The 26,229-nt window shown below is 24.8% G+C and overlaps 2 protein-coding genes across 4 annotated transcripts; one reads left to right on the top strand and one right to left on the bottom strand.

Annotated features, from left to right (window-relative positions):
• The first annotated feature begins 5,383 nt into the window (after nt 1-5,383).
• On the top strand, nt 5,384-18,885 carry LOC132924396 (mesoderm induction early response protein 1-like). Of its 3 annotated transcripts, none has more exons than XM_060988683.1 (13): nt 5,385-5,853; nt 6,901-6,934; nt 7,006-7,175; nt 7,247-7,387; nt 7,456-7,489; nt 8,271-8,359; nt 8,947-9,022; nt 9,705-9,766; nt 9,833-10,045; nt 11,144-11,317; nt 13,568-13,677; nt 14,051-14,103; nt 14,350-18,885. In XM_060988683.1, the coding sequence occupies exons 1-13, from the start codon at nt 5,836-5,838 to the stop codon at nt 14,352-14,354; spliced, it is 1,179 nt and encodes a 392-aa protein (XP_060844666.1). In that variant the 5' UTR covers nt 5,385-5,835; the 3' UTR covers nt 14,355-18,885. The 3 variants fall into 3 exon arrangements, with proteins under 3 accessions (XP_060844664.1, XP_060844666.1, XP_060844665.1); XM_060988682.1 differs by having other exon boundaries at nt 5,387-5,853; nt 14,051-14,207; XM_060988681.1 differs by lacking the exon at nt 14,350-18,885 and having other exon boundaries at nt 5,384-5,853; nt 14,051-14,343.
• On the bottom strand, nt 18,779-24,332 carry LOC132924397 (protein CFAP276-like). Its single transcript, XM_060988684.1, has 4 exons — nt 24,207-24,332; nt 20,808-21,007; nt 18,996-19,199; nt 18,779-18,937 (listed from the first exon to the last, which is right to left on the bottom strand). Exons 1-3 carry the CDS (start codon nt 24,228-24,230, stop codon nt 19,007-19,009), a joined length of 417 nt encoding a protein of 138 aa, XP_060844667.1. The 5' UTR covers nt 24,231-24,332; the 3' UTR covers nt 18,779-18,937; nt 18,996-19,006.
• Nucleotides 24,333-26,229: the final 1,897 nt, after the last annotated feature.

Below are 26,229 nucleotides of genomic sequence, written 5' to 3'. Positions count from 1 at the left end.
GAGGCTTTTGATAAAATCACTAAGTACTCTTTGGTCATGCCGACCGTATTATCTTTTTCACGAGTGCAAACCATCCATATATTGACAATATCTCTCAACACTGGATCTTGCGAATGACAACTGGATCTCTCTTTTTAACGAGCTAAAGTGATATATTTATTTAGATTCACGTGTTTAGAATTCTTAATTTGTGTTATCCTACTACAGCAGCATATATATATATACAGCTGAAAGCCAGGTAAGATATACATAATTATTAATTATTATATATTTCACATTTATATTACAGTTTATGTATATATTTTTATTAAACGATGTATTACTTGATCAAATTTTCGAATACACGACCATGAGGGCCTTGTGAAGATTAGGAGAAAGGTAAAAACGTGAATTTAATATTTGTATCTCTGGTATAAGTTATTATATATATATTCTCCAGTACTTATAATAAGTGTATAGGATAATCACTCAGACTTTTCGTTATTCGAGTTTTTAGGTATACTTAACTATTTAATACATCATTTTTACATTATTTCATTATTAATATGTATAATGTATTATACATTTTTATACAATATTATTGTATTAAATATTATCTATAAAATTAACTTTATTTTCGAGTATAAAAATTCAAAATGAATTATTATTATGATTTCAAAGTAATTTCCGGTAAAAAAACGAGACTTTATTGATTCGCGCTAAGCTATGAGTCTATGACGTTCTAGTGGATATAATCACTTCATATAATATATAAGTATATAACAATAATATGTATGATGTATATGTATTATACGCCTGCGCTGATACGCAACAGATAAATACTAAAGTCAACAGTTGGCTTTGTGGTGCAAGGGCGTCTAAAAACCACATACTAGAACTTTAAAAAAAAAACGTGGAATGTTAGTTTTTACTTATAATTATTTATGTTTTACAGTTTCATATAACTTTGATAATATTTCTAGCAGATCATAAATCAAAGCTTGATCATTTATAAGTACATAGATATTAGATATTATGTAATTATTTGATACTTATACCTAACTTTTGAACAATTTTTAAATGTTTGAACATTACAATATAATGTAAGTAGGTACATTTAAAAATATGATTTTTTTTCTGGTTTTGAAGCTAAAATTTGTAATTTTAATTCTAAATTCAAAAATTGAGTATTTCACGATTTCACCATACGATCAATAATATATATAAATATAAATAATATTATATTATACACATATATATGTATATTCTTATAAGTTATGATTTTTTTTTTTGTTTATATATAAATGTATATTATAGGTAGGTAAGTGCTGAACGTCCACATTATTAATAATATATATATTTTAATTAAACTAATTAGTAATTACATTTCAGCCATTTTATTATATACCTAGGTAATGTTATTCAGCATGCCACAGTCGTTCATATTTGTCAATTAGAGAAGTAAAAACAGTTATCAAATGTCCAATTATACAAAAAAATATGTGTTATAAATTATAATTATATTTGCTGATTACGCATGAACATATTATTAAAAGTATATTCTGTCTAAAATTAAGTTTTCTAATTTGGACGGCAGGGTAGATAATTAGATAATTCACAAGCGCCCGGGATTTAAATTTATGTGTGTGATCTTGGTTAAGCTTATTTAACTATAATGAGTGATGACAGAATCTAGATGGAGTTGAGGTCTGATGAAAACAGTGAAAACATAATAACAAAACAGCGATATAGCCATCACCTCATATTATCTATGAGTTTTAGTATTAGGTATTGAAAAATATAGCCGGGAGATAGGTTCTGATGAAAAAAACATATATGTAACTTATAAATACTATAGTATATTTTTATAATCAATGAAAATTCCTTTAACTTATGGGCTACAAGTATACGTGTACTCTATATAATATATATACTATATATGCATTATAATGTCATAAAAGTAAAACCAAAAGCAATTTTTATATTTATTTACAGCTAGGATGATTCTTTTATCAAACAACACTCATTATTTCAAAAAGTATTAATGTTTTTGAAAATAATTTTTTACATAGTTTCAAATTGTTAAAAAAACAACGTTTTTATTAAAAATTTATATTTTTAAATATTTTTTATCCTTATAATTTTTTAAGTTTTTTACTTTTTTGTATGACAACATAGATTTTTAATTTCATATTCCAAAGCAGAATATTTTTTTGAGTATTTTGATATATAAACATCGAATTTAGGGCGAGTAGTTTATGAGTTATACGTATTTAAAGTTTAGTTACGCAGAGTGGATTGGTACGGAGTTACCCCGCAAAATGTTTGTCCACTACTCCGATTTTGTTTTTTTTAACAATTTGAAACTATGTAAAAAATTATTTTCAAAAACATTAATACTTTTTGAAATAATGAGTATTGTTTGATAAAAGAATCACCCTGTATATATGAAAAACTTGTATTAAAAAAATATTTCATAATAAATTAATAAAGCCGAGGAACTACTGTTAGGAATAGTAGAATTCAAGTGAGGAGTCACTATAAATTAATGTATCCATTTTTAATTAAATCTGAATGAAATCATTGTATACAAAAAAGGATTTTGAGCTGAGATACTAGACAGTGTAAGTTTTCATTTTTAAGGATATTTTATAATTTATTTATATTACTGCTATATTATAATAAGTATAATAGGTATTTATTTTTCAATTAGTAATACATATTTAATTATGTTGAATTTGTTGAACTAAATTACGACAAAACTACAAAAGTTATATTATGAAATAAATCCATTATCATAATATAAATTATTGTTAATATCTTATTACGTATAAGCCAATATTTCGTAGCATCATTGAAAAATTTTATTTTATATAAAAATAATAATAAACGTAATTGTAAAAAGTTTCAAGTCCCTAAAGTTAATCATTTTTAAATTCGAGTTCTAACAAAATTTGTCTTATAATTTAATATATTATTTTTATCAGTAAGTATAATTTTGTGTTGAGAAATATTTAATATTACCAATGACGAGTGGTAAACAGAATAATGGAAAGTGGGTATTTTTTAAAGAGTTTATCGGCAATGCCAAAGCCAATACATAATATTATTGCCGTAGAGTTGCGGGTGAGTGTATATAATAAAAGCAATTTTTAATGTGAAGGAGGGGAAAGGTTCCTTGGATCATTATTGCGAAATGCAATAGTTATTAGTGTTGTTACTCATTTGTTACGTGTGCGATTTGTGAAAAATGTATTGTGGTAGCTCACATTCGAGCACGCACACTTCATTGTATTACGTCTAATTATATTAGTAATAAATAATAAATGTGTTTTTACTTTTTGCTCAAACACAACTATAAAAAAAAAAAAAATACGGCAACATCAAAAACTGTAGTATTTATAGAAACCTGTTTTTCAAGAAATTGAAATTGTTTTTTCATAGTTTAAAAGAGACTTGAAATCTTTACAAAATGTTCATCTTTATAAGCTTGATATAATTTTTTTAATATTTTCTTTGGTTTCACGTTATTTGATGTAGTTATAATATTTTTGTTTGTGAATAAAATGGCCTGAAAATATAATACAAAAAAGGTCCTCATAAGTTTTTTCACGATAACCTCCAAATATCATCCAAAAAGCATATTATGTACAATTTCGTTAAGCAGTCATTCTAAGTACAAATTTTTACTAAATTGGGTACTTAAATGAAAAATTATGGTTTTACTGATTTTAGTTATTTTGTTGTAAGTAATTAAAAAGGTACCTACATTATTCGTGAATTTTAAACGTTTTACTATTATGTTTATTAATTATTATTATATACTATTATAATATAATACACAAAGCTTTATTAGGTATTTTTTATATTTATGTCAGATTGCATGAACCAATTCAAAATCACTAAACATTTGACTCAACAATAAGCTAAATGCTAATTGGTCCATTAAATTGTATAAAGACATTAAATTAATAATTAATACATTTTTTATACTACACCACATTAATAATTATAATTGTTGTTTAATAACTCGGGTAAATGAGGACGGCGGAAAAAAAAGATTAAAAGAACTTTAGTGCCAGATTTGCGACAAAATAAATATTTCCGGTTTTTGATTGTATGAAAAAGCGGTGTAGTAATGATTAACTTTATTCGTTAACTATTATTTAATAATTTTTTTAGCTTATCGAAAATTTGAAATATGTTTTATATTTATGTACAACATTTTTATACGATGGAGTATTGAAATACCGAATTAATATTTAACTAATGTTTAAAGTTAAAATTGGCTAGGTAGTAATTTTTATTGTTTATATAATTTCACTGGTAAGATTTTTAAAAATAACTTCTGGTAATAATATTTATTATTTTATGAAAAAAATTTCATTTAATTTTTTATGTGTAGTAAAAAAAAATAAAATATTTTTGTTACTTATTGAAAATGATAATATAATATATAAATATTTTTTTTCTATGCGGAAAAGTGAAATATACACAATCTGTAGGAACATAATTTTTTTTACAATAAGTGTATACGCGAATAGTGTAGGAATAACGAAATAAGGATAGCAAGATTGCAAGAATAGCTGATAAAAATAAGCCACCATCAACAGTGACAATTTTTAGTTGATATAACTAAACTTGAATATAAAAGTAAATTTAATGTAATTCATTACCTATTCAATATTTACTTTTAACATTAAAATATAAAGATTGATTTTTTAAAATTTATTAAATGACGATTACATAATACTTGATTTTAAATATCTACACTATTAATTAGTCATACAAGTGAGGTTATAACCTATATAATATTCAGTAATTAAATATTAATAATGGTGTGACTAATACCTATCTTCTATTCGATAATAATTTAAAAACATTTATTCAGTCACTTTCACTGAAAGACCGTTTTTTTCCTAGTACCAGGGATTTTGTTTCAGCACATCTTTTTCCCGGGAATTTTCGTTACGCAATTCGTCTTATTTCAGCTGTACGGGTTGATTTTTTCAAAAACAGGCATTCGGATCGTTTTAAAAGAGGTAGTATTTGTTTTTTGATTCGCAACATTGGTAATCAGTTGCCTTACATATTAATAATTATCAAGATCAACGGCACGGATAATTCAGATTTACTAAAAAGATAGATACAATTTATTCAACCGTTGACATTTATAATATACACATATTATAATATTATAATTATTTATGTTATATAATTCTACTGTGAGCGTACAACCGTTCACGGTCGTTTGTACGTGATATTTAGGAAACCACCGGCGGCGACGAATCGGCAGTGCCGCTCCCACCCAGCCGGGCAAACGGAGGCAGCTGTGACGTCGTACGATAACAACGCCGCCGCGGTAGAGGGAAAAGAGCTGCAATCGACAGCGACTACTACAACACTACAACAACAACAACAACAACGACGACGACGACGACGAAGAGGAGGATGCAGATGGCGGCCGGATGACGTTATCACCCACTCGTCTAACGCCGCCGCCGCCGCCGTTATCATCGCAGCGTTTTGACCGCCATTCGACGACGACGACGAACATCCAAACTAACAACTACTCCGCAGTACGATATACTCTCGCCCGGACGACAGCGCGCCAACCGCCACTCGCCAGTCGGCGTCCGACACCACTCATACTATTGGTACCTATCCTCTGTATCCTGTGCCAGTGCAGTGTGCACGACCGCCCGAGCAGTCGCCGCCGCGATATGACGTCCTGCGACCGCAGTTGTTAGTTGGCCGCCGTTTGTTTGTTTGTCTACACACGCCCTCGAACTGGGACGACGACGACGCCGCCGACTCTTACGCAATCGTGCACCGACGGTTTGAACTGCGTTCGCCATGGCCGACGACGAGGAGGTAAGCTATAACTCAATATTGTTGTAGAAAACTAATACGACAGCCGACGATCGATTTGGCCGGGTGAGCCGTGTCCGGCAGTCGTTCTCGGCTCCTTTATTCCGTGTTACCTACCCAGCCTTACGTTCTCGAATCCCGGGGCGGCATCGAATGGCACACCCCGTCACTCGCTGCAGTTAACCACCGCCCATGTAGGTTGTTGAATTGTGTTGGAGGACGACGGTTGCGTAAATCGGAAAAATATTGTGTGAACGTGAGGCGAGGCGTCTATGCGCACCGAGTCTAGTGCTTACTAGTAGTGTTTGTATTTTGTGATCAATGACACTCTACCTCCTTCGCCCCATTCACCCACCATTTGTGGTATGGGTTGTGATTTTTTACTTGTTTCCCATGTAATAGGTCGAAATACGAGTGATAAATACCATAAATGCCACTACCGGTGCCCGCTACGTGTGTCGAGTAAAGATTTTATTTATTCGATCCACTGTTGACTTATCGCATCTGTTCATGATAAGTTTTCCGCTTAACCGTGTAACAATATTGCCTCTACATGTGATTATCGTTATGTCTCGCATAGTATCTAGCATACAACTTGTGTTGGGTGTTTTTTATTCGTCTAAATAGTTAAGTATAGGTATTGACAGTATTATTCATGATTATAATAGATTCATTGAGATGATATGTTCTTTTATTGTTTAATGGGTTAATATGACAAAAATAGTAGGTACATGTTTTTTAACCTAAATAACATTCAATCTATTAAAAAAGTTCTAAATTGACAATTGACGTACACAAAAAAATGTTTAAATTATTTAACAAGGTTTAATTATTTATACAAGAACATCAAGTATAGATATCGTTGTAGAAAAACATTTACAACTACTTGTTAAAATGAATCATCAACTTTAGCTTAAACATTTGTAATCAATTTAACATGTTAAAAACTATTTATTTAAACATTTAGTTATTTTAACAGTTTAGATTGTATACAATAACTTAATTTATATACGATTTATATATTATATTAATAAATGTTCCATTTTATAGGTTGTCGCTAAATCTGAAGAATCTCAATCAACAAGTAAATAATTTTGTTGTAAATAATTAATGTGATTTTAAACACAATGTGTGTTCATACCCATATTTTTGCAGATGAAAATATTGATAAAATTGAAGATAATGAGCCACCACTTGTTGATGATTTAAGTAAAGACAAAGATTATGAACAAGTAGACGAAGCTGATGATGAAACAACAATGGAAGAAGAAGAGGCACTTCCAGAATTGGAGGATCCTTTAAGAGAAATACGATTTTTAGAAGAAGTAATGTTCTTGTACTATTATTATGGTTTCTAATTGTTAGATAGTTGCTATTATTTTTGTTTTATTTATAGGAAAGTAATATGCCTATTCATGAACTTATGGTTATGTATGGATATTCAAAAAAAACTTCTCCTGAACCCAGTACAAAAAAGAAAAAGAAAAAGAAGAAGAAAAGTTCGTCAAAGAAAAGTAGTAAAGATAAAAAAAGAAAGGTAAAATTGTTATTTTCAATAAAACTTCATAATTGTATTTTAATATAATAATTATCATTTTATGTTAGAAAAAGCTTTCAACTTCTTCTGATGGCGTTGCAGGTAAGAACAAAATAATATTAAATAATTTAGTTTAATTTACCACACGTTTGTCTGGTATAATTTTCCAATATCATTGACTTTGTTGTATTTTATTTTGGGTAAGGTACTAGAACGAAACAAAATCTGATAAGTAGACAATCAGTGTATTTTTTTTCCTTTTTAATCATGCACAATAAATATTAGGACTCTGAATCAAATACATAGAATATGTATATTTTTAATATGCAAAGAAATAAAAATATATTCGTGTTCATTATATTGAAATAATGTTTAAAAATGAATAAAATATGCTAAATAACAATGTATAAGATAATTGAAATGTTATTTGTATAATTTTTAATAAGTCATTTTTACTCTAGTACCTATACTCTACAGCTAACTACATCTTATCATAGCGAGTTATATCGTAAAACAGTTATCAATCGAGTATTGACAACTAGTCAATAGGTCAACAATGAATAATTAAATAATTGAAATGTGAATATATCAAGTTATATAATAGTATTATTACTATTTTTTATTCAATAAATATTCATAACTTATTTTAATATGCATAATGATTAAAAACGTTCCAATTATGCAAATTTAAAATGTTCATATTTATATATTAAGCCAATATTCAAATTTTTATCGTACACAACTACTTTTTAAACTAATAAATAAATATAAACAAATACATATAATTTTGGGTCTTATAATAATGGCACATTATAAAATGTTTAATAAAAAACATTTTAATAATTATAAAGTATCTTTTACTATTAATCATTTTTATTTTTAGAGAAAAAATCTAAATCAACTGATCGGCAAAGATTTGTAGAAGGAAACACTGGTGATTCGTCGAATAAAATGTCAGAAGGAACATTAAAAGTAATTTTTTACCATTGAACTTAATATAAAAATTAAATTTATATTTTGCAAATTTTAATTAGTATGTAAAGGCTATTTATGAAATTATTTTAACTTGTAGACCCAATAATATTTTATTAATTTCTATTTTTACTTTATAACTCCCTTCATCAAGATTATATGATTATTTTCTTCTATTATTCAACTAATAAGAGAACTGTACAAGTAAATCCACAGTAATATGAGGGAAATAATATTCTCTCAGTAAACGAGTTATAGTATATACAATATATATTTTTATAAAATTCAATTGTCATCTTTTAATAAATAAATATAATAAATATTTGTCTAAATCTTATCGGATATTACAGAATGTCATTTTTATTTTGCATTAGATAACTAAAAGTATGACATAATTTTAGGGAAATAAAATAATATGTAAGATAATCTTTAAGTACAGAAAATATATTCTTTTAACCATTTTGTGATATAATATAGATGATCTTTTGTAGAGGTGGTTTATATATTACTTATATAATATTAAATATACATTTTCCTTAAATTTAAAAAATCAAAGTGTTGTTACCTGATTATTATTTTTGTTTTAGGAAAATGGAAGTGTTAAGGATGGTGAAGACTGTAGTAATGCATCTCAGTTATTAAATTTATATATGGCAGAACTTGGTGAGCTAAATTATGAATATTTTATAGAATCTTAGTTTGCATATTACTTGGGAAGTATGTATCTAAATCTTAAAAATAAATGCATCATATAGGTATACTGGCTAATTAATTTATTAAAAAACACATTATTTCAAAATCTATTAATATTTTAAAAAAAATATTAAATACTTGTTTCAAAATAATATTATATATTTTTATTGTTTTAAATGTTTAAGTTTTTACTTTTTTAAATGACAACTTTAATTTTTAATTTCATATTCTGAAGCAGAATATTTTCCCGAGTTTTCAATACATTAAAATATAAATTCAGACTAAGTGTTTATAAATTATAAAAAATATTAAATTTAAAGTTTTGGTAAGTGGAGTAGTTTTTACTAGAAATTATGTGAAATAAAATATTTTTAAAAATATTTTAAATGATGAGTTTTGTTCAATAAGATCGTCTTATAGATATTATAGAAATTCAATGCTTAAATTTGTAATCTGGTATAATATGAAAATATAAATATAAATAGGTATAAATTAATATTTTAATTTTATTAATTAATAGCTATTTTATACTGTTATAAAAGATGATTATTTTTATAATTAAATAATGATGAAAATACTAATGCAGAATTTTTTTCTTGAAATATTAGTCACATTTGTTTAATATGAATTATAATTAAATTAACTTTTTCAGACCAAGTACAAAGTGAAGATGAAGATGAAGACTATAGGCCCTATTGGGAACTTCATTGGAAGGTTAGATTTAGTTGATTATATTATTATTAATGAGTTTATGCATATTCTAATATATTTTGTTTTCAGAGTGTTAATGTTGGGTTAAATTTTCAAGCTCTAGTAACAGATGGGTTATCTACGTACGGTGATGTATTACCTTATGAAAACAATGATGAACTTTTATGGGATCCGAATGTGTTGGGTGAAGATTTAATCGAAGATTATTTGACAAAAATTCAGCAAATTACAAAGGCATTAAAGCCAAAATCTAAAGTTGTTGGTATTCGTGATAATGAAAAGGTAATTATTTTTAGTTATAAAAAATTATTTATAAATGCCCAAAACATATGTAAACTAAAAAAACAAATTATATTATTATATGTTATGTATTTGTTTAAATTTGCTAAAAAAAAGTATTGCAATAAACATAAACTGTAAGCATTAAATCAAATAACTAAATGTATATTATTTGATTTTATTTGACAAGATATTAAATTATCTATACTGCTTATTATTGTGGCATAGTATATTGAATTAAAAAATATTCTCTAATAGGCATACAGTTAAAGTTTATGAATTTAAAATATCTAGTTTAATAATTTATTTAATGTATTAAAAGTATTTTCTCTACCAATAATTTAAAAATAAAAAGCAAAAAAATTGCATATTACAATAATATTTCTTAACTTAATTTTTCTTACTCATACTCAGGTATTTTTAATAAATGCTTTAACTTTTCTTAATATGATCATCTTAAACATATTATACTTCATCAAATTTACTTATTTCCCACACTAATATAAATTGTAAATTACTTAATAAAAAACACTACATAAAAATCTTATGAATTAGTAGTTTTTTATGGTTTTGTTTGAATTTCCATTATTTATTTAATAAGAATGCAATTTGATGGTAATAAGAAATATTAAAAAAAATTTTTTTGATAAAATTGATATTAATAATATATTTTTGTATACTTAAATTATTTTGTGTTTTCATTGCTTTATCATTATTTTATATTTTGTTCAATCAAAGAAATATTTCAATAAAAAAATACTTTTGTTTTCAAAAATATAATTAATTAATGTTCTAATAATTAGGATTGCTTTATTGATATTTTATAAAAAGAACTGCTTTAATCTATATACATTTATTTTATTTTAAAATTATACATTAATTATCATTTTGATGTCAAAACTCAATATTTAGTTTGTAATATCAATTAAAGAGCAGGATGCAATATTTTGTAAGACATATTTTTGTGTGCATATTTCAATGTTTTATTTTTATTCACAAGTGTATATTATTTCAATTTTTTAGTGTATACAATTCCATTATTGAATAATAAGTTATAATTTTTATATTTTTAAATTAATTAAACAATATTTTTATTGACAGGCACTTTACTTGTTAGTCCAGTGTGGTCATGATGTTGCTGAAGCTCTCAGAAGAATGTCATTAAATGTAATACCATTGGAGAAATCATTAAGTGTCTGGTCAGAAGATGAAACATTGAAGTTTGAGATGGGACTACTGATTAGTGGAAAGAATTTTCATGCCATACAAAAAGAGGTATTTAAAATTAAATACAGTGGATTCCGCTTAATGTGGGCACGTTGGGACCAACTCTGTTTACCATGTTTTTCACTTTGCACAACAATTATATTTTCAGTCATTTATTTTTCATCTGAAGTTCACAATTTTACTGCTAGGTAGATGTAACTGGTCGTATATGCAGTAATGTTGTAACTTTATTTTCAAGAATAGAAACTACAAAAAACTAATTTGTACCATTTTTGGTACAATATGCAGAAAATGGTTTTAAAATTTAAATTGTACTTAGTGCTTTTTATTACTTTTGATAAACACAAACTCATAGATATGACGAAACCCGATTAAATTAGTCGTTTTTAAATACATATGTGTATATGCTAACACTATGATAAAATAAAAATTGCTCACATAAACCGAATCGAGTGCCCATATTACGCGGCTTTTTTTAACCTTGTTAATATACATTTATATTGGGACCAAACCATTTTGACCATAATAAGCGGATGCCCATATTAACCGGTGCCCACATTAAGCGGAATCCACTGTACATTATAATTATTTCAATAATGACTTAAGCTATTTAAAAAAAAAAACTGTTATTGTTTTTAAGACAATTCATCAAGCTGCTCACCCCATTTTTTTCAATAATGCAGTTGTTAAACATTTGATTTTTAGAATTTTTTTCATATACTTATGACCATATTCTTGATATTTCTTGTACTATTAAAGAAGTTTCCTGTATAGATATAAACTTCAGTTTTTCTCTATTGAGAACTATTTATATTTTTTATTTAGGGAATAATTTTTCTGGAATTGTTTATGTATCAAAATCAAAATTTGTAAACTAATAATTTTTAAGTTAATTGACTTTTTTTTACCAAGAATAATAGGAACTTGATAGTGGATCTATAAGATATAGGATGTATGCTAATTATAGTCAGGAATGAAAGTTAGGTTGCTTTTACTGATATTATTATTTTAAAGTTGTAATATTTTACATAGCTATAACTCACTTTAAAATGATAATATCAACAAAAGCATTTGACATTATCTAGATAATATTTTTACCGTTAAATTTGATTATAGGTAAATTTACTCTAATATTAAAAGTAACATCACAAAATGCGTTTTACTGATTGCAAATTTTTTATAATGTACTTTAGTAAAATAGAGACAACACATGCGAGTATAACATTCTCTTAATTAATTTTTTACAATTATTAAGGGTAGTAGAAGCAATGCTACTTGAGGTCAGACCAAAAACATAACATTGTAATTCGATATTTCATATTTTATTTTTTTATATTATTATGTAGATATTTCATCATAATTTGTACCTTATATGGTTTGTACATTGAATTTTGTATAATTCAAATATGCGCTTTGTTTTTGTAATTTTGTGAAATCATTATAAAAATACGTGTATGCATTAATGGCCAATTTTCATTCTCTTAATTTTAGAGAATTTAAGTAATTTATATTGATCTAACAATATTGATAGTTAGTGGAAAATGGCCAAAACCCAAAGTATATTAAATATTAGTTCCATTATTGTATCTTTTTTATTTCTTTGTACAATCATTGTTAAACATTAATATACCTTGTTAAATAAGCATAAGCAATGTAATAACTAAAAATTGATCATTATAATTTTAATTAGGTACATCAAAATTTTCTACAAAAATCCATTAAATATTTACTAAAAAAAGAAAAGATTTTTATTTGAAAAATAAATGTTTTTATTAACACAAGGTACTCCTTAAGTAATACAATAAATTTCATGAATTTGAAAATATGGTCTTTAAATATATTTAAAAATAACAAAAGTCAGCATTTGAATAAAATCATTTTTAAAGAAAGATTTTAAGTGATCATACTTGGTGAATTACTATATATACTGTATATACATTAACCTATTTTTATTAATTATTCTTACATTATATTTATTGAATTAGTTTAAATTACCTATACATACTACATTCTTATGATATTAATGTAGATTATAAATTCTTAATTTGGTACATAATATTATGTATAAAATGATTAAAAAAAGGTGAAATATTGAACCAAGTGTATATATTTAATTGAAAAATATTTGAATATACTAGTATAGTATATTCAAACTAAATCCATGAATAGATTTTTGCTAATTTTTTCATTTTGAATAATGAGTATGAACCATTTAAAAAATCTTTAAAATATTAAATAGTAATGCACAGTTTATATATATTTATATTATTGAAAATTAATTATTAATTTAATTTCAAGGTTAAAACTAGATCAGTAGCAGAGTTGGTTCATTTTTACTATTTTTGGAAAAAGAGTGATAGACATGATCAATTTGAAAGAAAACAAGTTTCAATGCGTCCAGAATTGAAGTAAGATAATAAATATTTTTACCACTACCTTATGAGTTATGTTTAGTTATTAGAAGTAAATAATTAAAATATAGGTTATTTTTTTCAGAAAATAGTTTTTAATATTATTTTTAAATATTTTCCATGTGTGCATATAACAATTTATAACAATATAGGTTGTTAGTTATTTGTTATGAATTAATTATACAAAGCTCATCATAATATCTAAGTCCAACATTAAATTTATGAATTTTAGAAAAATTTTGAATATTTTACTTGTATACAATTTAAATAAGCTATTAAGAAAATCTGTAACCTTACCTACACATCAACAATTTAATCTTATAACTTGATTTTAAATGAACATTAAATATTATTATTATTTAAATTACAGGCAGTGGCAACATTGGGATTCCGAAGAAGATCAAGATAGCGATTTTGAAACAAGTATGTTTGCAGATAATAGTCATGATGATAGTGAAGATAGCTTGAACGCTGCTGAAAATAAAGCGCAAATGAAATGCTTAATATATGCTGATCGCAAAAGACAAGTACGAAAAAAAGCTACAAATAATGCTTGTAGTAATACTAACACTAATACTAACACTAACTAACATTCAGTGCACCCCTTCAGGTACACTTATAAGCCATGAAATATTATATTATAGCGACTATTTTGCTTCCCTTTTCCAGATTGAGAATTAATAAATCATCAAAAATTGTGTTATATCGTCAAATTTAATACAATGTAATAGTTCTTCATTGTAACATAATGCCTGACACTCGGAAACCGTTTGAGATATCCACAGATAATGCATAATTACCCATTCAAGTTACATTTGGAAATAGATACTTCAATAATAGTTACTTCTCAAATATCAGACTAACTTAAAGTTTTCACCACAATATTAAATTTCAGCCATGGTGACACAGGTTTGCATAAAATACAAAGTTGATCTTAGAGGATTATATAACTAACATATATATATATATATAGTATCTTAAATATTAAATTAATATTTAAAGTTTAAGTTAGAAATTTAGTAAAAAAATAACTAAGGATATGAAGTTATAATAGTTAAGTGGTATTTAAAAATGTATTTTAACCCATATGCTGACCTAAATTTAAACAATTAAAATAAACTATGCATTCATATATAAATATTTATAAAATTTCGGACAAAGAGAAGACTGAATTTAAATAGTTTATTTATAAAATGTTATTCAAGTATTTAAAATATTCTGAACAGCTATACATAAAATAACTAAAATTTCTTACTACATTCTTTTGTCTAAGCTATTATATTATTACATAATTTATAATAAGTTAATTATGATTTGAGTTCCTTCAAAGTTTACAATAAAAACAAATATATATATATATATATATATTTGTTTTAATTACAATTAAATCAAATATTTTACATCTTATTAAAAAATATATGTTCTCAACCTTTTTTTCATTAACTTAAATCCAGAAATATAGCGATACATTTAACACAATAAATTTTCAAAGAAAAAAATAAATCTTTGCACATAAATTATTATTTTTACACTTGATCATTGAATTAAATATATATGTTTATATATAGATATTTTTCATTAAATAATATTAAAATAAACTGATAAAAACATTTTTGGTGGCATACATCACAGCACTACACAATACACCGGTTGAGAACCAACGTACTTAATCTATACATAAAGTAGATTAAGTATGTTTTAAATTATTTACTTTACTTTTATTTATTTTTTATTTATTTATTGAAAAAATTGTTTACGAGATCTAATAACACTCAATAATTAATATTTATTTTTAATTTAAAGATCTGATCTTTAATTTGAATATATTATTCATTTCTATACCTATAAAGTCCCTACTAGAAAAGTATGAATGTATACTCATTGAGATTATAAAATAGTTTTACATAAATGTTTTGCTATATAATGATAAATTTAATTTAATATTCCTATTTGATTTAATTTTTATTAATATTATTGGTTTCGACATTCCTCTTTTTTTTAACTTAATTAATACTATGTACTTATTGATTAGTATATAGTGAAATGTATTTATTTTTATGTGCGAAATATTATTGAAAATGTAATATTTATAAGTGCATAGTATTTATATTAAGTAATCATATTTACCAACTAAAATTAATAGTTCACAATAACAAAGTTATTGTATAAGTCATGGCATATAAATTCAAATTTTCCTATCTTAAATTTATATGCTTAACTTTAAATGTGATCTGAATAAAAATATTTTGAAAATATTGTTCTTTAACATCTCTGTTTAACCTCTTCTATAAATTTAACATTCATTAAAAAAAAATTGACTAAGATATCTATGAAATTAATATAACTTAACTGTATTTTGAGTGTAAATCGTAGTCATTAAAAAAAAAATATATATCTATAAAAACATTTTGTGTAACAATTATAATGCTTATTGTAAAAATATACTTGTTTATACCATAAACCAAAATAAACAAAATATTTATAAAATACTAGGCATAAAGTAAAAGATTTACAATACTTAAATGGCTTGTAATTTAGCAATTCCTAATTATTTTAGGAGCTATTGAGTCCATACTAAGTAATTTAATATATATATTGCTTTTTTAAAAATGCCATTAAAACTTTTAAATCATAAATAGCTTTAAAAAATGGGTCTAAATGATAAGGATATTTAGACCACAAATTTTTAAAAACCTATTTTAAAATAACAGTTTTAAGTTTTATTTATTTCTATTATGTAAGTACCTCCGCTTAATATATTGTATGAGTTTTATTCTCAATTTTTAAAAAGAAATATAAAAATTAGTTACACTGAAATTATATTTATCATGCCAAAAAATAAAAAATATAATAATAAATAATATTTTCAGCATTATATTTAAAATTCTAGGATTTACTTGCCATTTAATTATTTTGATGGCAATGTAATTATATTAAACTAAAATATTGGTGTTATGTTACGAACTACTTAATCTGTGTATTAGTTATATCATCTTTACATCTAATCATTATTTATAGATATCTGTATTAAATATTATATAATTACAGTTGTAATTATGATTACTACATATACAGATATAAGTGGAAAATATAATTTAGTTTAAAGTTTCTAGAAATTATACTAAATGTGGTTTATGTATGTTGCCTTTATTATTAATTTTTAATATATTTTAGTCATAAATTGTATTCAAACAGACTTGACAAATATTTTTTTTTACCAGTTTAAATATATATATATTTATATATTTATATGTCTCACAAATTAAGAATTAATTAAGGACACATTTTTATATCATGTTTTATTTTATAATCATACCTAATGAATAATATTTAATACTTAACGTTCATCGATCACATATAGTTAAATATTTTTATTGGCAGAAATAACATTTTAAACTAACTAATTCTAAATAGTATTTTTAACAATATCACAAATGTAAACAATTTTACTTTAACTGTTTCAAAAATTTAACTGTTGATAATTTGAAGATGCATAGAATTCATAAATACTTCAAACTGTTCAGTTATATAATTTATTATTGTTATATGTAACTATGTAAGATTCCATAATTCACCAATAAAGCGAGTACTTCAAGACATATTTTAAAACTTAATATGCCACTTTATATTTATATCTATACTCTTTTGGTTTTGACTGCAGTTTAATATCTAAAATTTAAAAAAAGCCAAGTTTAATAATTAATCTTAATTTGTGATGACAATTTTATTATTGTTCTGTATGGCGTATAAATGTTAAAATAATTAGTATTTTGAATATATAAAATACATGTAAATAATAATTATATTTGTAAGTTTTAAAATCAATTATTTAAGTGATTATAATAAGTGTTACTCATTTAAGTTTTAAAATGCTGTTTATTATGTATCATTTTATTCACTGACAATCCTGGTTGAGTAATAAAAGTCAGGCCAATTATATAGTTTAGTATTTATAACATCAATAGTAAAACTACATAATATTATGGATTGATAATATTAATGTTTTAAGTGTTAGCTAAATTGACAATTTGTACCAACCAATATCGTGTATGGATATAATATGTACAAATGGATTTCAATTGAGCTAATTTTACTGATGTAATTATAATAGATTTATACTGTATTTATAATCAAAAGTGTTGTTGTTTAACTTAAATTTTATGCATATGTTTCATGAAATAATTTTATTCCCATCATAACATTTTTTAAATTAATTTAATATGAAAACTACCTATCTAGTTATTTAAAAAAAACACTGAATGATTAGTACCTGCTATATGTTCCTTTTTTTCTACTCATCAGTAATTGTTAATATTTCACTGTACATGCATTGATTTAATTGTTGAATTTTTATTAAGTATTGTTTTATGTTATACTTATTAAAATAAACATTGTAAAAATACTGAAAATTCAACCCTATCATGTATGTATAAGTTTTTACTGTACTAAAGATGGATAATCTTCAGTATATACACCAGATACAATTTAAAATACTAAATTCATTCAATTTTTAATCAAATTTTATTGTATAATAAAATACTTTTTTTTTCATACTAAGAAAAAATAAAATATCAATCATTCCAGATATTTATGATGTACCTACCTCATCAATTAATTTTTTTTTTTTTAATGTTACATCTGATAATATGTTTAAAAACAGTTTAGATGAAGTCAAATTATTTATTGAGTATTTTATCTTCCTAAACTTGTCTTGCCGTCCGTATAACTGAATGATTGATATTTTGCAATGTGTATGTTTATTTTTATTGCAGAGTAATATTGTATTTACTAAGCTCTGCCACTTACTCGTATGCTACTAAAGTAATTATTCAATATCTATTTTATATATACATATACAGACATTATGTTTATTATTTATTTGTGTCTATTTTATTTAGAAATTACATGTTTAAATATTAATAATATTATGATTATATTTTAATGCCATAGATAATACCAATGAATAATTGAATTATTTAATAATATTAATAATTAATCTATTAAATTGTTTTCAGTAACAAAGTGTACATGGTTTTTTTAACAAAAAACTGATTTTATTTTGTGGAGTATACTAAAATATATGTTTGTAAACTCCCAATTTAATATTTTACTATTTACTTTAAATTATAAATGTCATTTGTATTTGATGTTAAATTTCAGATATAGAATTATATTATAATTACAAATGCTATTAATTATTTCTTATTATGATTTTGTTATCTATGAATAAGTTGAAAAAATCCTTTCTATTGCTTATCTGAAAATGTCAATGTTTTTGATTATTAGATATTAATAATTGTTAGTATTATACTAACCTTATAATATTTTAATAATTGTAAAAAGTGCCATCTTCTTTTCTTGAATATCCATGATTAGTTTGTGAAATATGACTGCCAACTAATCCCAGTTTAATACTATTGATGTCTTTTCGTTCACCAATAAGTCCACCCATTTTCAATGGATGATTTCTAAAAAGCTTTTCTACCTTTTGATCTGATCGAATACTATTCAACTGTTTCCTTTCACCAAAAAATGTATCTTTATTAGTTATATAATTTAATCAAATGTTTTGTAAACTTTCAACTTTAAGAAGACCAAAGACTTATACTTAGTAAATTGTTTGCATTTTTAAATATTCAACTAGATTTTTACAAATAACTTACAAAAAACAAAAAAAAAAGTTTTGAAATATTAATAATACACATTAGAAGCTACATGATGTGTTTGTACTTTCTGCTGTTATTTAATATTGTATTTGTATTTATATAATATACGCTTGTAATATAGATACAAATATACCAAAAATGTAAACACTTACATATTATATAAAAATAAATACTAAACTTCTTATCTGATTTAAAGAAGCATATTTTGGTGAAAATTAATCAGTTATATAGGTATTAGTCGGTTATGAAAAATATTATGTCAACTGAAATTTAGGTCTAGTTACGCTTTGATCCTAGTACATTTACTCATCAGAGACATGCCCTGTTCTTGACGAAAACAAATATTACACATTTTTTATATACTAATACATACAAATATAATATTTTATATAACGACTTACAAGTAAAATGTTAATAAAAGTTTAATTACATTATAAGATAGCTATTGTAGTAATACATAAAAACATAACCTAAGTACCTAACATATTAAACAAGGTTTTTACGTGTTACTACAATTAGATATCTTAAAATATAATTAAATTTTCATCAGAATTTTAAACATATAAGTAGTTACATATTGTAATATTTTTTTTATTTATAATTATATTATTTACTCCCATAAAAACCCATACATGTTTCTAGTGAGTAAATGTACTAGGAATAAAATTAGGAAATAATCAATTTCTTAGTTGTTTATATATGTTTATCTTGAAGATACCTATATTGTATTTGTATATATCGTTTACTTGCCACAGCGTAATAATATATACCTATTAAATAATAGCTGCTTATTGGCTCATTTTAGAGCCTGATTATTGAATATATTAGGCAAAAGGTCTAAGAGTAAAAAATCTATAAATGTATTGTAATAAAAAAATAAACTTTGGTTATGTAATTTGAACTAATAAATATTCATCAGCATGTATTTCAAACGTATCTTATCATTCATAAAAAAAAAAAACAGAAATTAATAACAATACAAATAGAAAATGTATTTCTTTTTTTTTTCAAAAAATATTTTTTATAACTTGATTCTTTTTGATGTGTTGAGTTAAAAAAAACAGTATTAATCATCAAAATTGCAAAAATGGACTAAAATAAGCCTTTACAAATAAATACGCTTTTACACCATTAACCAGTGACTTATGAGTCCATTAACCATGATTCAACTTGGCGATAATTCCAATATTATTATTACAACTATGAATTACTATACATTTATTGTGGGGGGAGGGGGATCATGCTTTAAAATATAGACTTCATTTATCAAAGAATAGTATATAAAAAATGAAAAAATGTTAATTTAATAATTTTTTAAATATTGCAATTTCTTTGCAATTAAACATTAATTTTTTCTTTAATATTTTTATCGATTTAGTTTGCTTAGTTTTAAAATACGCTCACTGGATTATAATTAAATATTTATATAATACATTAGTTATTGTTCGATAAATTTCTCACTTCAAACACATCATAAAGGTTTCTTTTTGCATGCACACTTCATTGTTCCTAGGGAACGATAGCCCCGAATGACTGTAAACTGACAACAGGGCTGTGTCCAGACTGTCGTTGACCATGTCCACTTGGGGAATCCATTGTACGCATCGGTGTTCGCTGGCCACAGTGTGTTTCTTGTGTAATTCTGTCCGTGGCCTTTTCAGCTGCAATATTATGTTTATAATTTTTAATTTTTATTAAGTATTTAGGTATACATTGGCACGCCTGACGCTTGAAATTTATAGGTAGACATTGAGTTTATTCAAGTATTCGATGAATGTGATTTTTTCCTATTTATAAAATATACTTGTATGCTAAATGTGTTACTCTAGCTATATACATGTTATGCGTATTATGACCTTATCTACTACGAGTGAGACAAATCTAGGTATAACTATAGGTTTTGAAATTTGTAACAGATTAAAGAGGAAATATTCCGAAACAGTTATGTATTATAAACACAGTAATAATCTGAAAGTCAATGATAATAATTTTACAGAACCTAAAGAAATAAGACATTAATTTTAGTCAATAGTTTATGAAATCAAAAAATATTGAATCACGCCTCTTTCTCACGCTGTAATTTACAATAATTACAAATATTAAAAGATCTAATATACCGCGATTTCCTCGCTTGAATTTATGTGCATGGTAGTCTAAATGGCTAAATGAATATTACAAACGAATTTTGATCGTACGAGTTTCTCATAGTCCATAGAACTTTTCTGTAAAATTTTCACGGTATCTAAAGCCAATTCAAACCATTCTTTTTTGGTACTTTATTTACAGACCTATTCAATAATACAATTTAAGTATGCGAGATTTTTTTTTTAAGGGGATTAGTATAGACAATGCTAATGATATATAAATATATAGTACATGACTATTGTATAAGTATATTATGTATATAACATAATAATAGAGTGTGTGTTAAAATGGAAATATTGTTATTTGTTAAACGAGAAAAATTAATCAATTATTAATTATTTTAAACACAGATTCCAAAAAAACTATTGGGGAATATTGAATGATAAATTTGTAAAAAAAATAATTTATAATTAATTTTTAAAAATAAATAATTTAACTATGATCGAGGAAAGTAACCTTGAATACAATCATCAAAAATATATTAAAAACATATTCGAAAGGTAAGCGTTAAGCTAAAGAAAGCAAAGTTCAAGAAAATCTTGAACGCCCTCCAAAATTAATTTGTCAAGAGTTACTATAGTTAATGGTGAATGGTGATTTTACTGACATTGAACAACATAGATATAGTTCATGATATTTCTTGAGTAAGACAAAATATTCACACTAGTCGATCAAGTAAGTTACCTAAAACATTAATAGAACTGCGCGAAGCGTTAAATTATTACAATAAGTAACAAATCGTGAAGAAAATTTTAAATTTATAAAATATTGTAATTTTTACTTGTCTACATAATTTAGAGATACTCGCCACAATGAAGATAGAACTTTTAAAAGTTCCTCAAATTTTTCTATCAGCTTTCTACGATTCATGGTGTGAAATGTAACAATTTTTTTTTATTACCTAATAAAAATAATACCTACTACTTTTACACAAACATTTCAATTTATAGAAAATCATATGATGTATAGATATTATCATTATAAAAGCTCACCAATTCGCATGCTACATATAGATAGTTTAAAAACATTAAAAACCATTTCGATAATTGGTAAACAACTCGTGGTCGTCCGTAAAAATTTTTCTAATGTAAGCTATTCGCTAGGGTCGCCCCTGGCGGGTCTGTTTGGCAAACATTTGTTTGGCTACTTCCCTAAAAAAAATTGAAAATTGTATCAGTTCACATTGGTACTGTACTAATTTTGTGCGAATCTGTATAACAAGCTTATATATAAGCACGTACTTTTTTCAAAAATGTATTATTAATTATTAAACCTCAGTATAATTCAGTATCAAAAATAGATAATAATACACTTATCATAACTATTTATTATGGTATCTAGAACTGGCCAACTTGAAAAAAATGGATCTTTAGACTTTCTGAGTAGGTAAGTATCTAAGTATACCTGATCAATATCAAGAGAATATTTTAATATTCATAAGACAAAAAGCATAATTTTAGTATTGGTTGAAGGAAAATGAAAACAACATTTTTCGAAGAGGAAAATGGACCCACTTAAAAAAAGTATACTACTCGAAATAATTCAATTGTGTAGGTGTTTTAATGGATATTATAATTTCGTTATACACATTTATTTTAAGTCTAAATTAAATATACCACTTTTTTTTACTATTATTTTTATTTAAATTTTGTTTAACTCGGATCTTGACACATGCACGTATTCCTAGTCCATAAATATAATAAGCACCAAAGCACCATAAATGCATAGTGCGACACACAAATACACGATATATTATATAATTATAACATGTTGAGCTTGCTATTTTTTTTTTATCAAAAACGATACAATAAATGTAAAAAAAATGTTAAACGATCCGAAACAAATAATAACTGATACTATTACTATTATAAGCAAGTGTTCATTTATATATAGATTCTGAGCGGAGCAATGAATGTATAAATCTTATAATGCTGTGTTTTGTTTTTGTATGTATGAGTGAATGATAAGTTGTCGATAAAATTCTTCGATTTTCAGAAATGAGAATAGTTTTGAATATCAAACCGGATCTAGTTTGTACATTACAGAAGTCCAACTTAAAAATTCTCAGTACTTGGAAAAAATAATCAAAAATTTAAGGGAAAACGAGAATTTTTATGTAAATATAATTATCAGCAAAATTAATTTTGTTTTTTGATTTACCTAATTCGAAAATTGGAGTTTTATTTTAATTCATAATATATATATATTCTAGACTAGTTATTTAGGAATCATTTTTTATATTTAAAATCTGATATACCTAAAATAAATTCAAATGCAATAATATCTTAATTTTAAGATTTTTTAAAATTTTAAATTTTAAATCGACTTCCGAAATAGCCTAGATAAAAAAAATTTTAAAAATGCATACATAAGTACATTAAAAATTTAAATCGAACATAGAAAAATACTCATATGTGTAATTTACCTGTACCACATATTGAACAAAATCGTATGGAAAAATGCATGCGTCCCCTTTTTAAAGGGCAAACATACTTAAACCTATCTAATTTTACTAAAAAAAAAAATATTCATTTAGACCGAATACAGTTGTTTATACAATTATACTTTATCAGAAGACGTTTACCTTTGTTATTTAACTTTTTAACTATACGCGAAAAAGGAGTAGATATCCCCGTGACATTTTTAGCAATATATCAATGCAGATAAATCTTAAACAATAAAAAATATTATTATTTACAAACGAATTGCACGTACCGGCTGCAGCTGCTCCTCGTCCATCGCTCAAACAGAAAATCTACCTAATTATACATAGTAATAAACTGTGCGATGCTTATTTATTATTATTATTATCGGAGTCCTGCGCACGTGCGTACATTCATGATGACAATACATAATATATATATACTATTACACTGTCACTACCGACCTATATTGTACAAACAGCGATGACGACGACGATAATATTATTATAATGTCGCGAGTTGCGGCTTTTGTGGTTCACCAAAGGAATGATTGAACGCCTTTGGTGGCGGTTTGTTACCAAGGTGACACTATTTATTTTATTATGGTTATTATAAATTGTACCATGTATTTTAGCCATTTAGCCGTTTGTGTACCTACATGTGACCCTATATACACCAATTTATATGTTATGTATATATAAGTACATATTATTGGTACGTACAGAGTGATTCAACAAATATGCCCACTTTTTCACTCAAATAATGAATTTATTGAAATTATAGTGTATTAAATTTTATAAGACTATAAATCAAACAGGTATATATGTTATACCGTTTAATGAATCTATAAGATTTATCTCTATCGGTAGGACTATTTGTTATGTTGAAACAAACTTATTTTATTAAAAAAAAAACCATTTTTTTTTAATGTAAATTGCAAAGCATAAAATTATTTTTTTTCTGATTTTGACATCTATTGCCTATTTAAATCTAAATTCAAACGAGTATTTTTGAGTTTTTGAATTTAACAAAAATAGTCCATGGTAATATTATATAGGGCAGGCTATGATGATTTGAAAATTATAGTAATTTTTGTTAATACTGATAATGGAATTTTGTGTTTGTAAAAATTTAAAATTATCGGAGTATAAAAAATTACTAAACTGACTATTAAATCGTATTTATATGGATACGCATAGGTATGGATATAGTTTTCATATAACTATACTTACTTAAAATAAGAGAAAATCATAATATGAATAAATGTAATATTAACCGATAAAAAAAAGGAATGAGCATCCTTGACGTATAACCCTGTGGCCTGTATGGCTGTATAATACAAACACGTTGGTTTGATTCATATTTATGTATACATATAGTATAAGTATAAGTACTATAGTAGGTAGGTAGGTGCACACAAACATATATACACGCGTATTGTGAGTATAGTGATTATAGTTCAGTGGCACGCGTTGTTTATATATGATGATACGTATATTATATAGCTGTACTGTATTGAAAGATATTATGTAAAGCGCGGCTTTTAAAAAAAATTTCGTCTTAAAAATATTTTGGTACTTTGTACAGAATTTTGTTTTATAGTATTTGAATACAATTAAAAAAAAATTTAAATTACTATTCTGTATATTATTATGTTTAATTTTTGTATTTTATATTCCTGTAAAAAATACGAATAAATCAATTATTTACAACGAACAATTTTTTACAATGAAAATAATTTATCTATTTAAAATGTTATTTTTAATATTCAATCAAAAAAAAAAAAAAATGAACATATTTTACTATCGAAGAACATTATCACCGGTTAAAGCCATGATAACATAGCTCTATTCAGATACAGTATTTTATAGTTCACCGTTACAATTTATCTAACACAATTTAATTGTAAAAAATAAAACAAATTTTAAAAATGTCTATATAAACAAGAACCACACCTACAAATTCGCTATCTCAGTGACGGGGGAATTGTCTCCCCCTTGACCCTTTTTTTTTTTACAGGAATTCTTAACGCGCCGTTTGTATGGAGTTCTGTAGTGTAGGCAACAAAATGATTTCTTGCGAGTTGGTCGTGGTAGTTTATGTGTTGCTAATAACCTTTAGTATATGTGATGATCTCACGCTTACACACATGTTAAAAATTGTATATGTCTCGCATAAATATATAACAACAATTGTTTTGTTTATATATTATAATAAATTGCATATTATGTCATACCTAAACTAGCTAATGCATTTCTATACCATTTTACTAATAATGATATTATTTTGATGATAAAACGGGTTAAGACAATTTT

The sequence above is a fragment of the Rhopalosiphum padi genome, chromosome 3 (genome assembly GCF_020882245.1).
Source record: "Rhopalosiphum padi isolate XX-2018 chromosome 3, ASM2088224v1, whole genome shotgun sequence".
Taxonomy (NCBI): Eukaryota; Metazoa; Arthropoda; class Insecta; order Hemiptera; family Aphididae; genus Rhopalosiphum; species Rhopalosiphum padi.
This window is presented reverse-complemented; position numbering and strand designations above follow the sequence as displayed.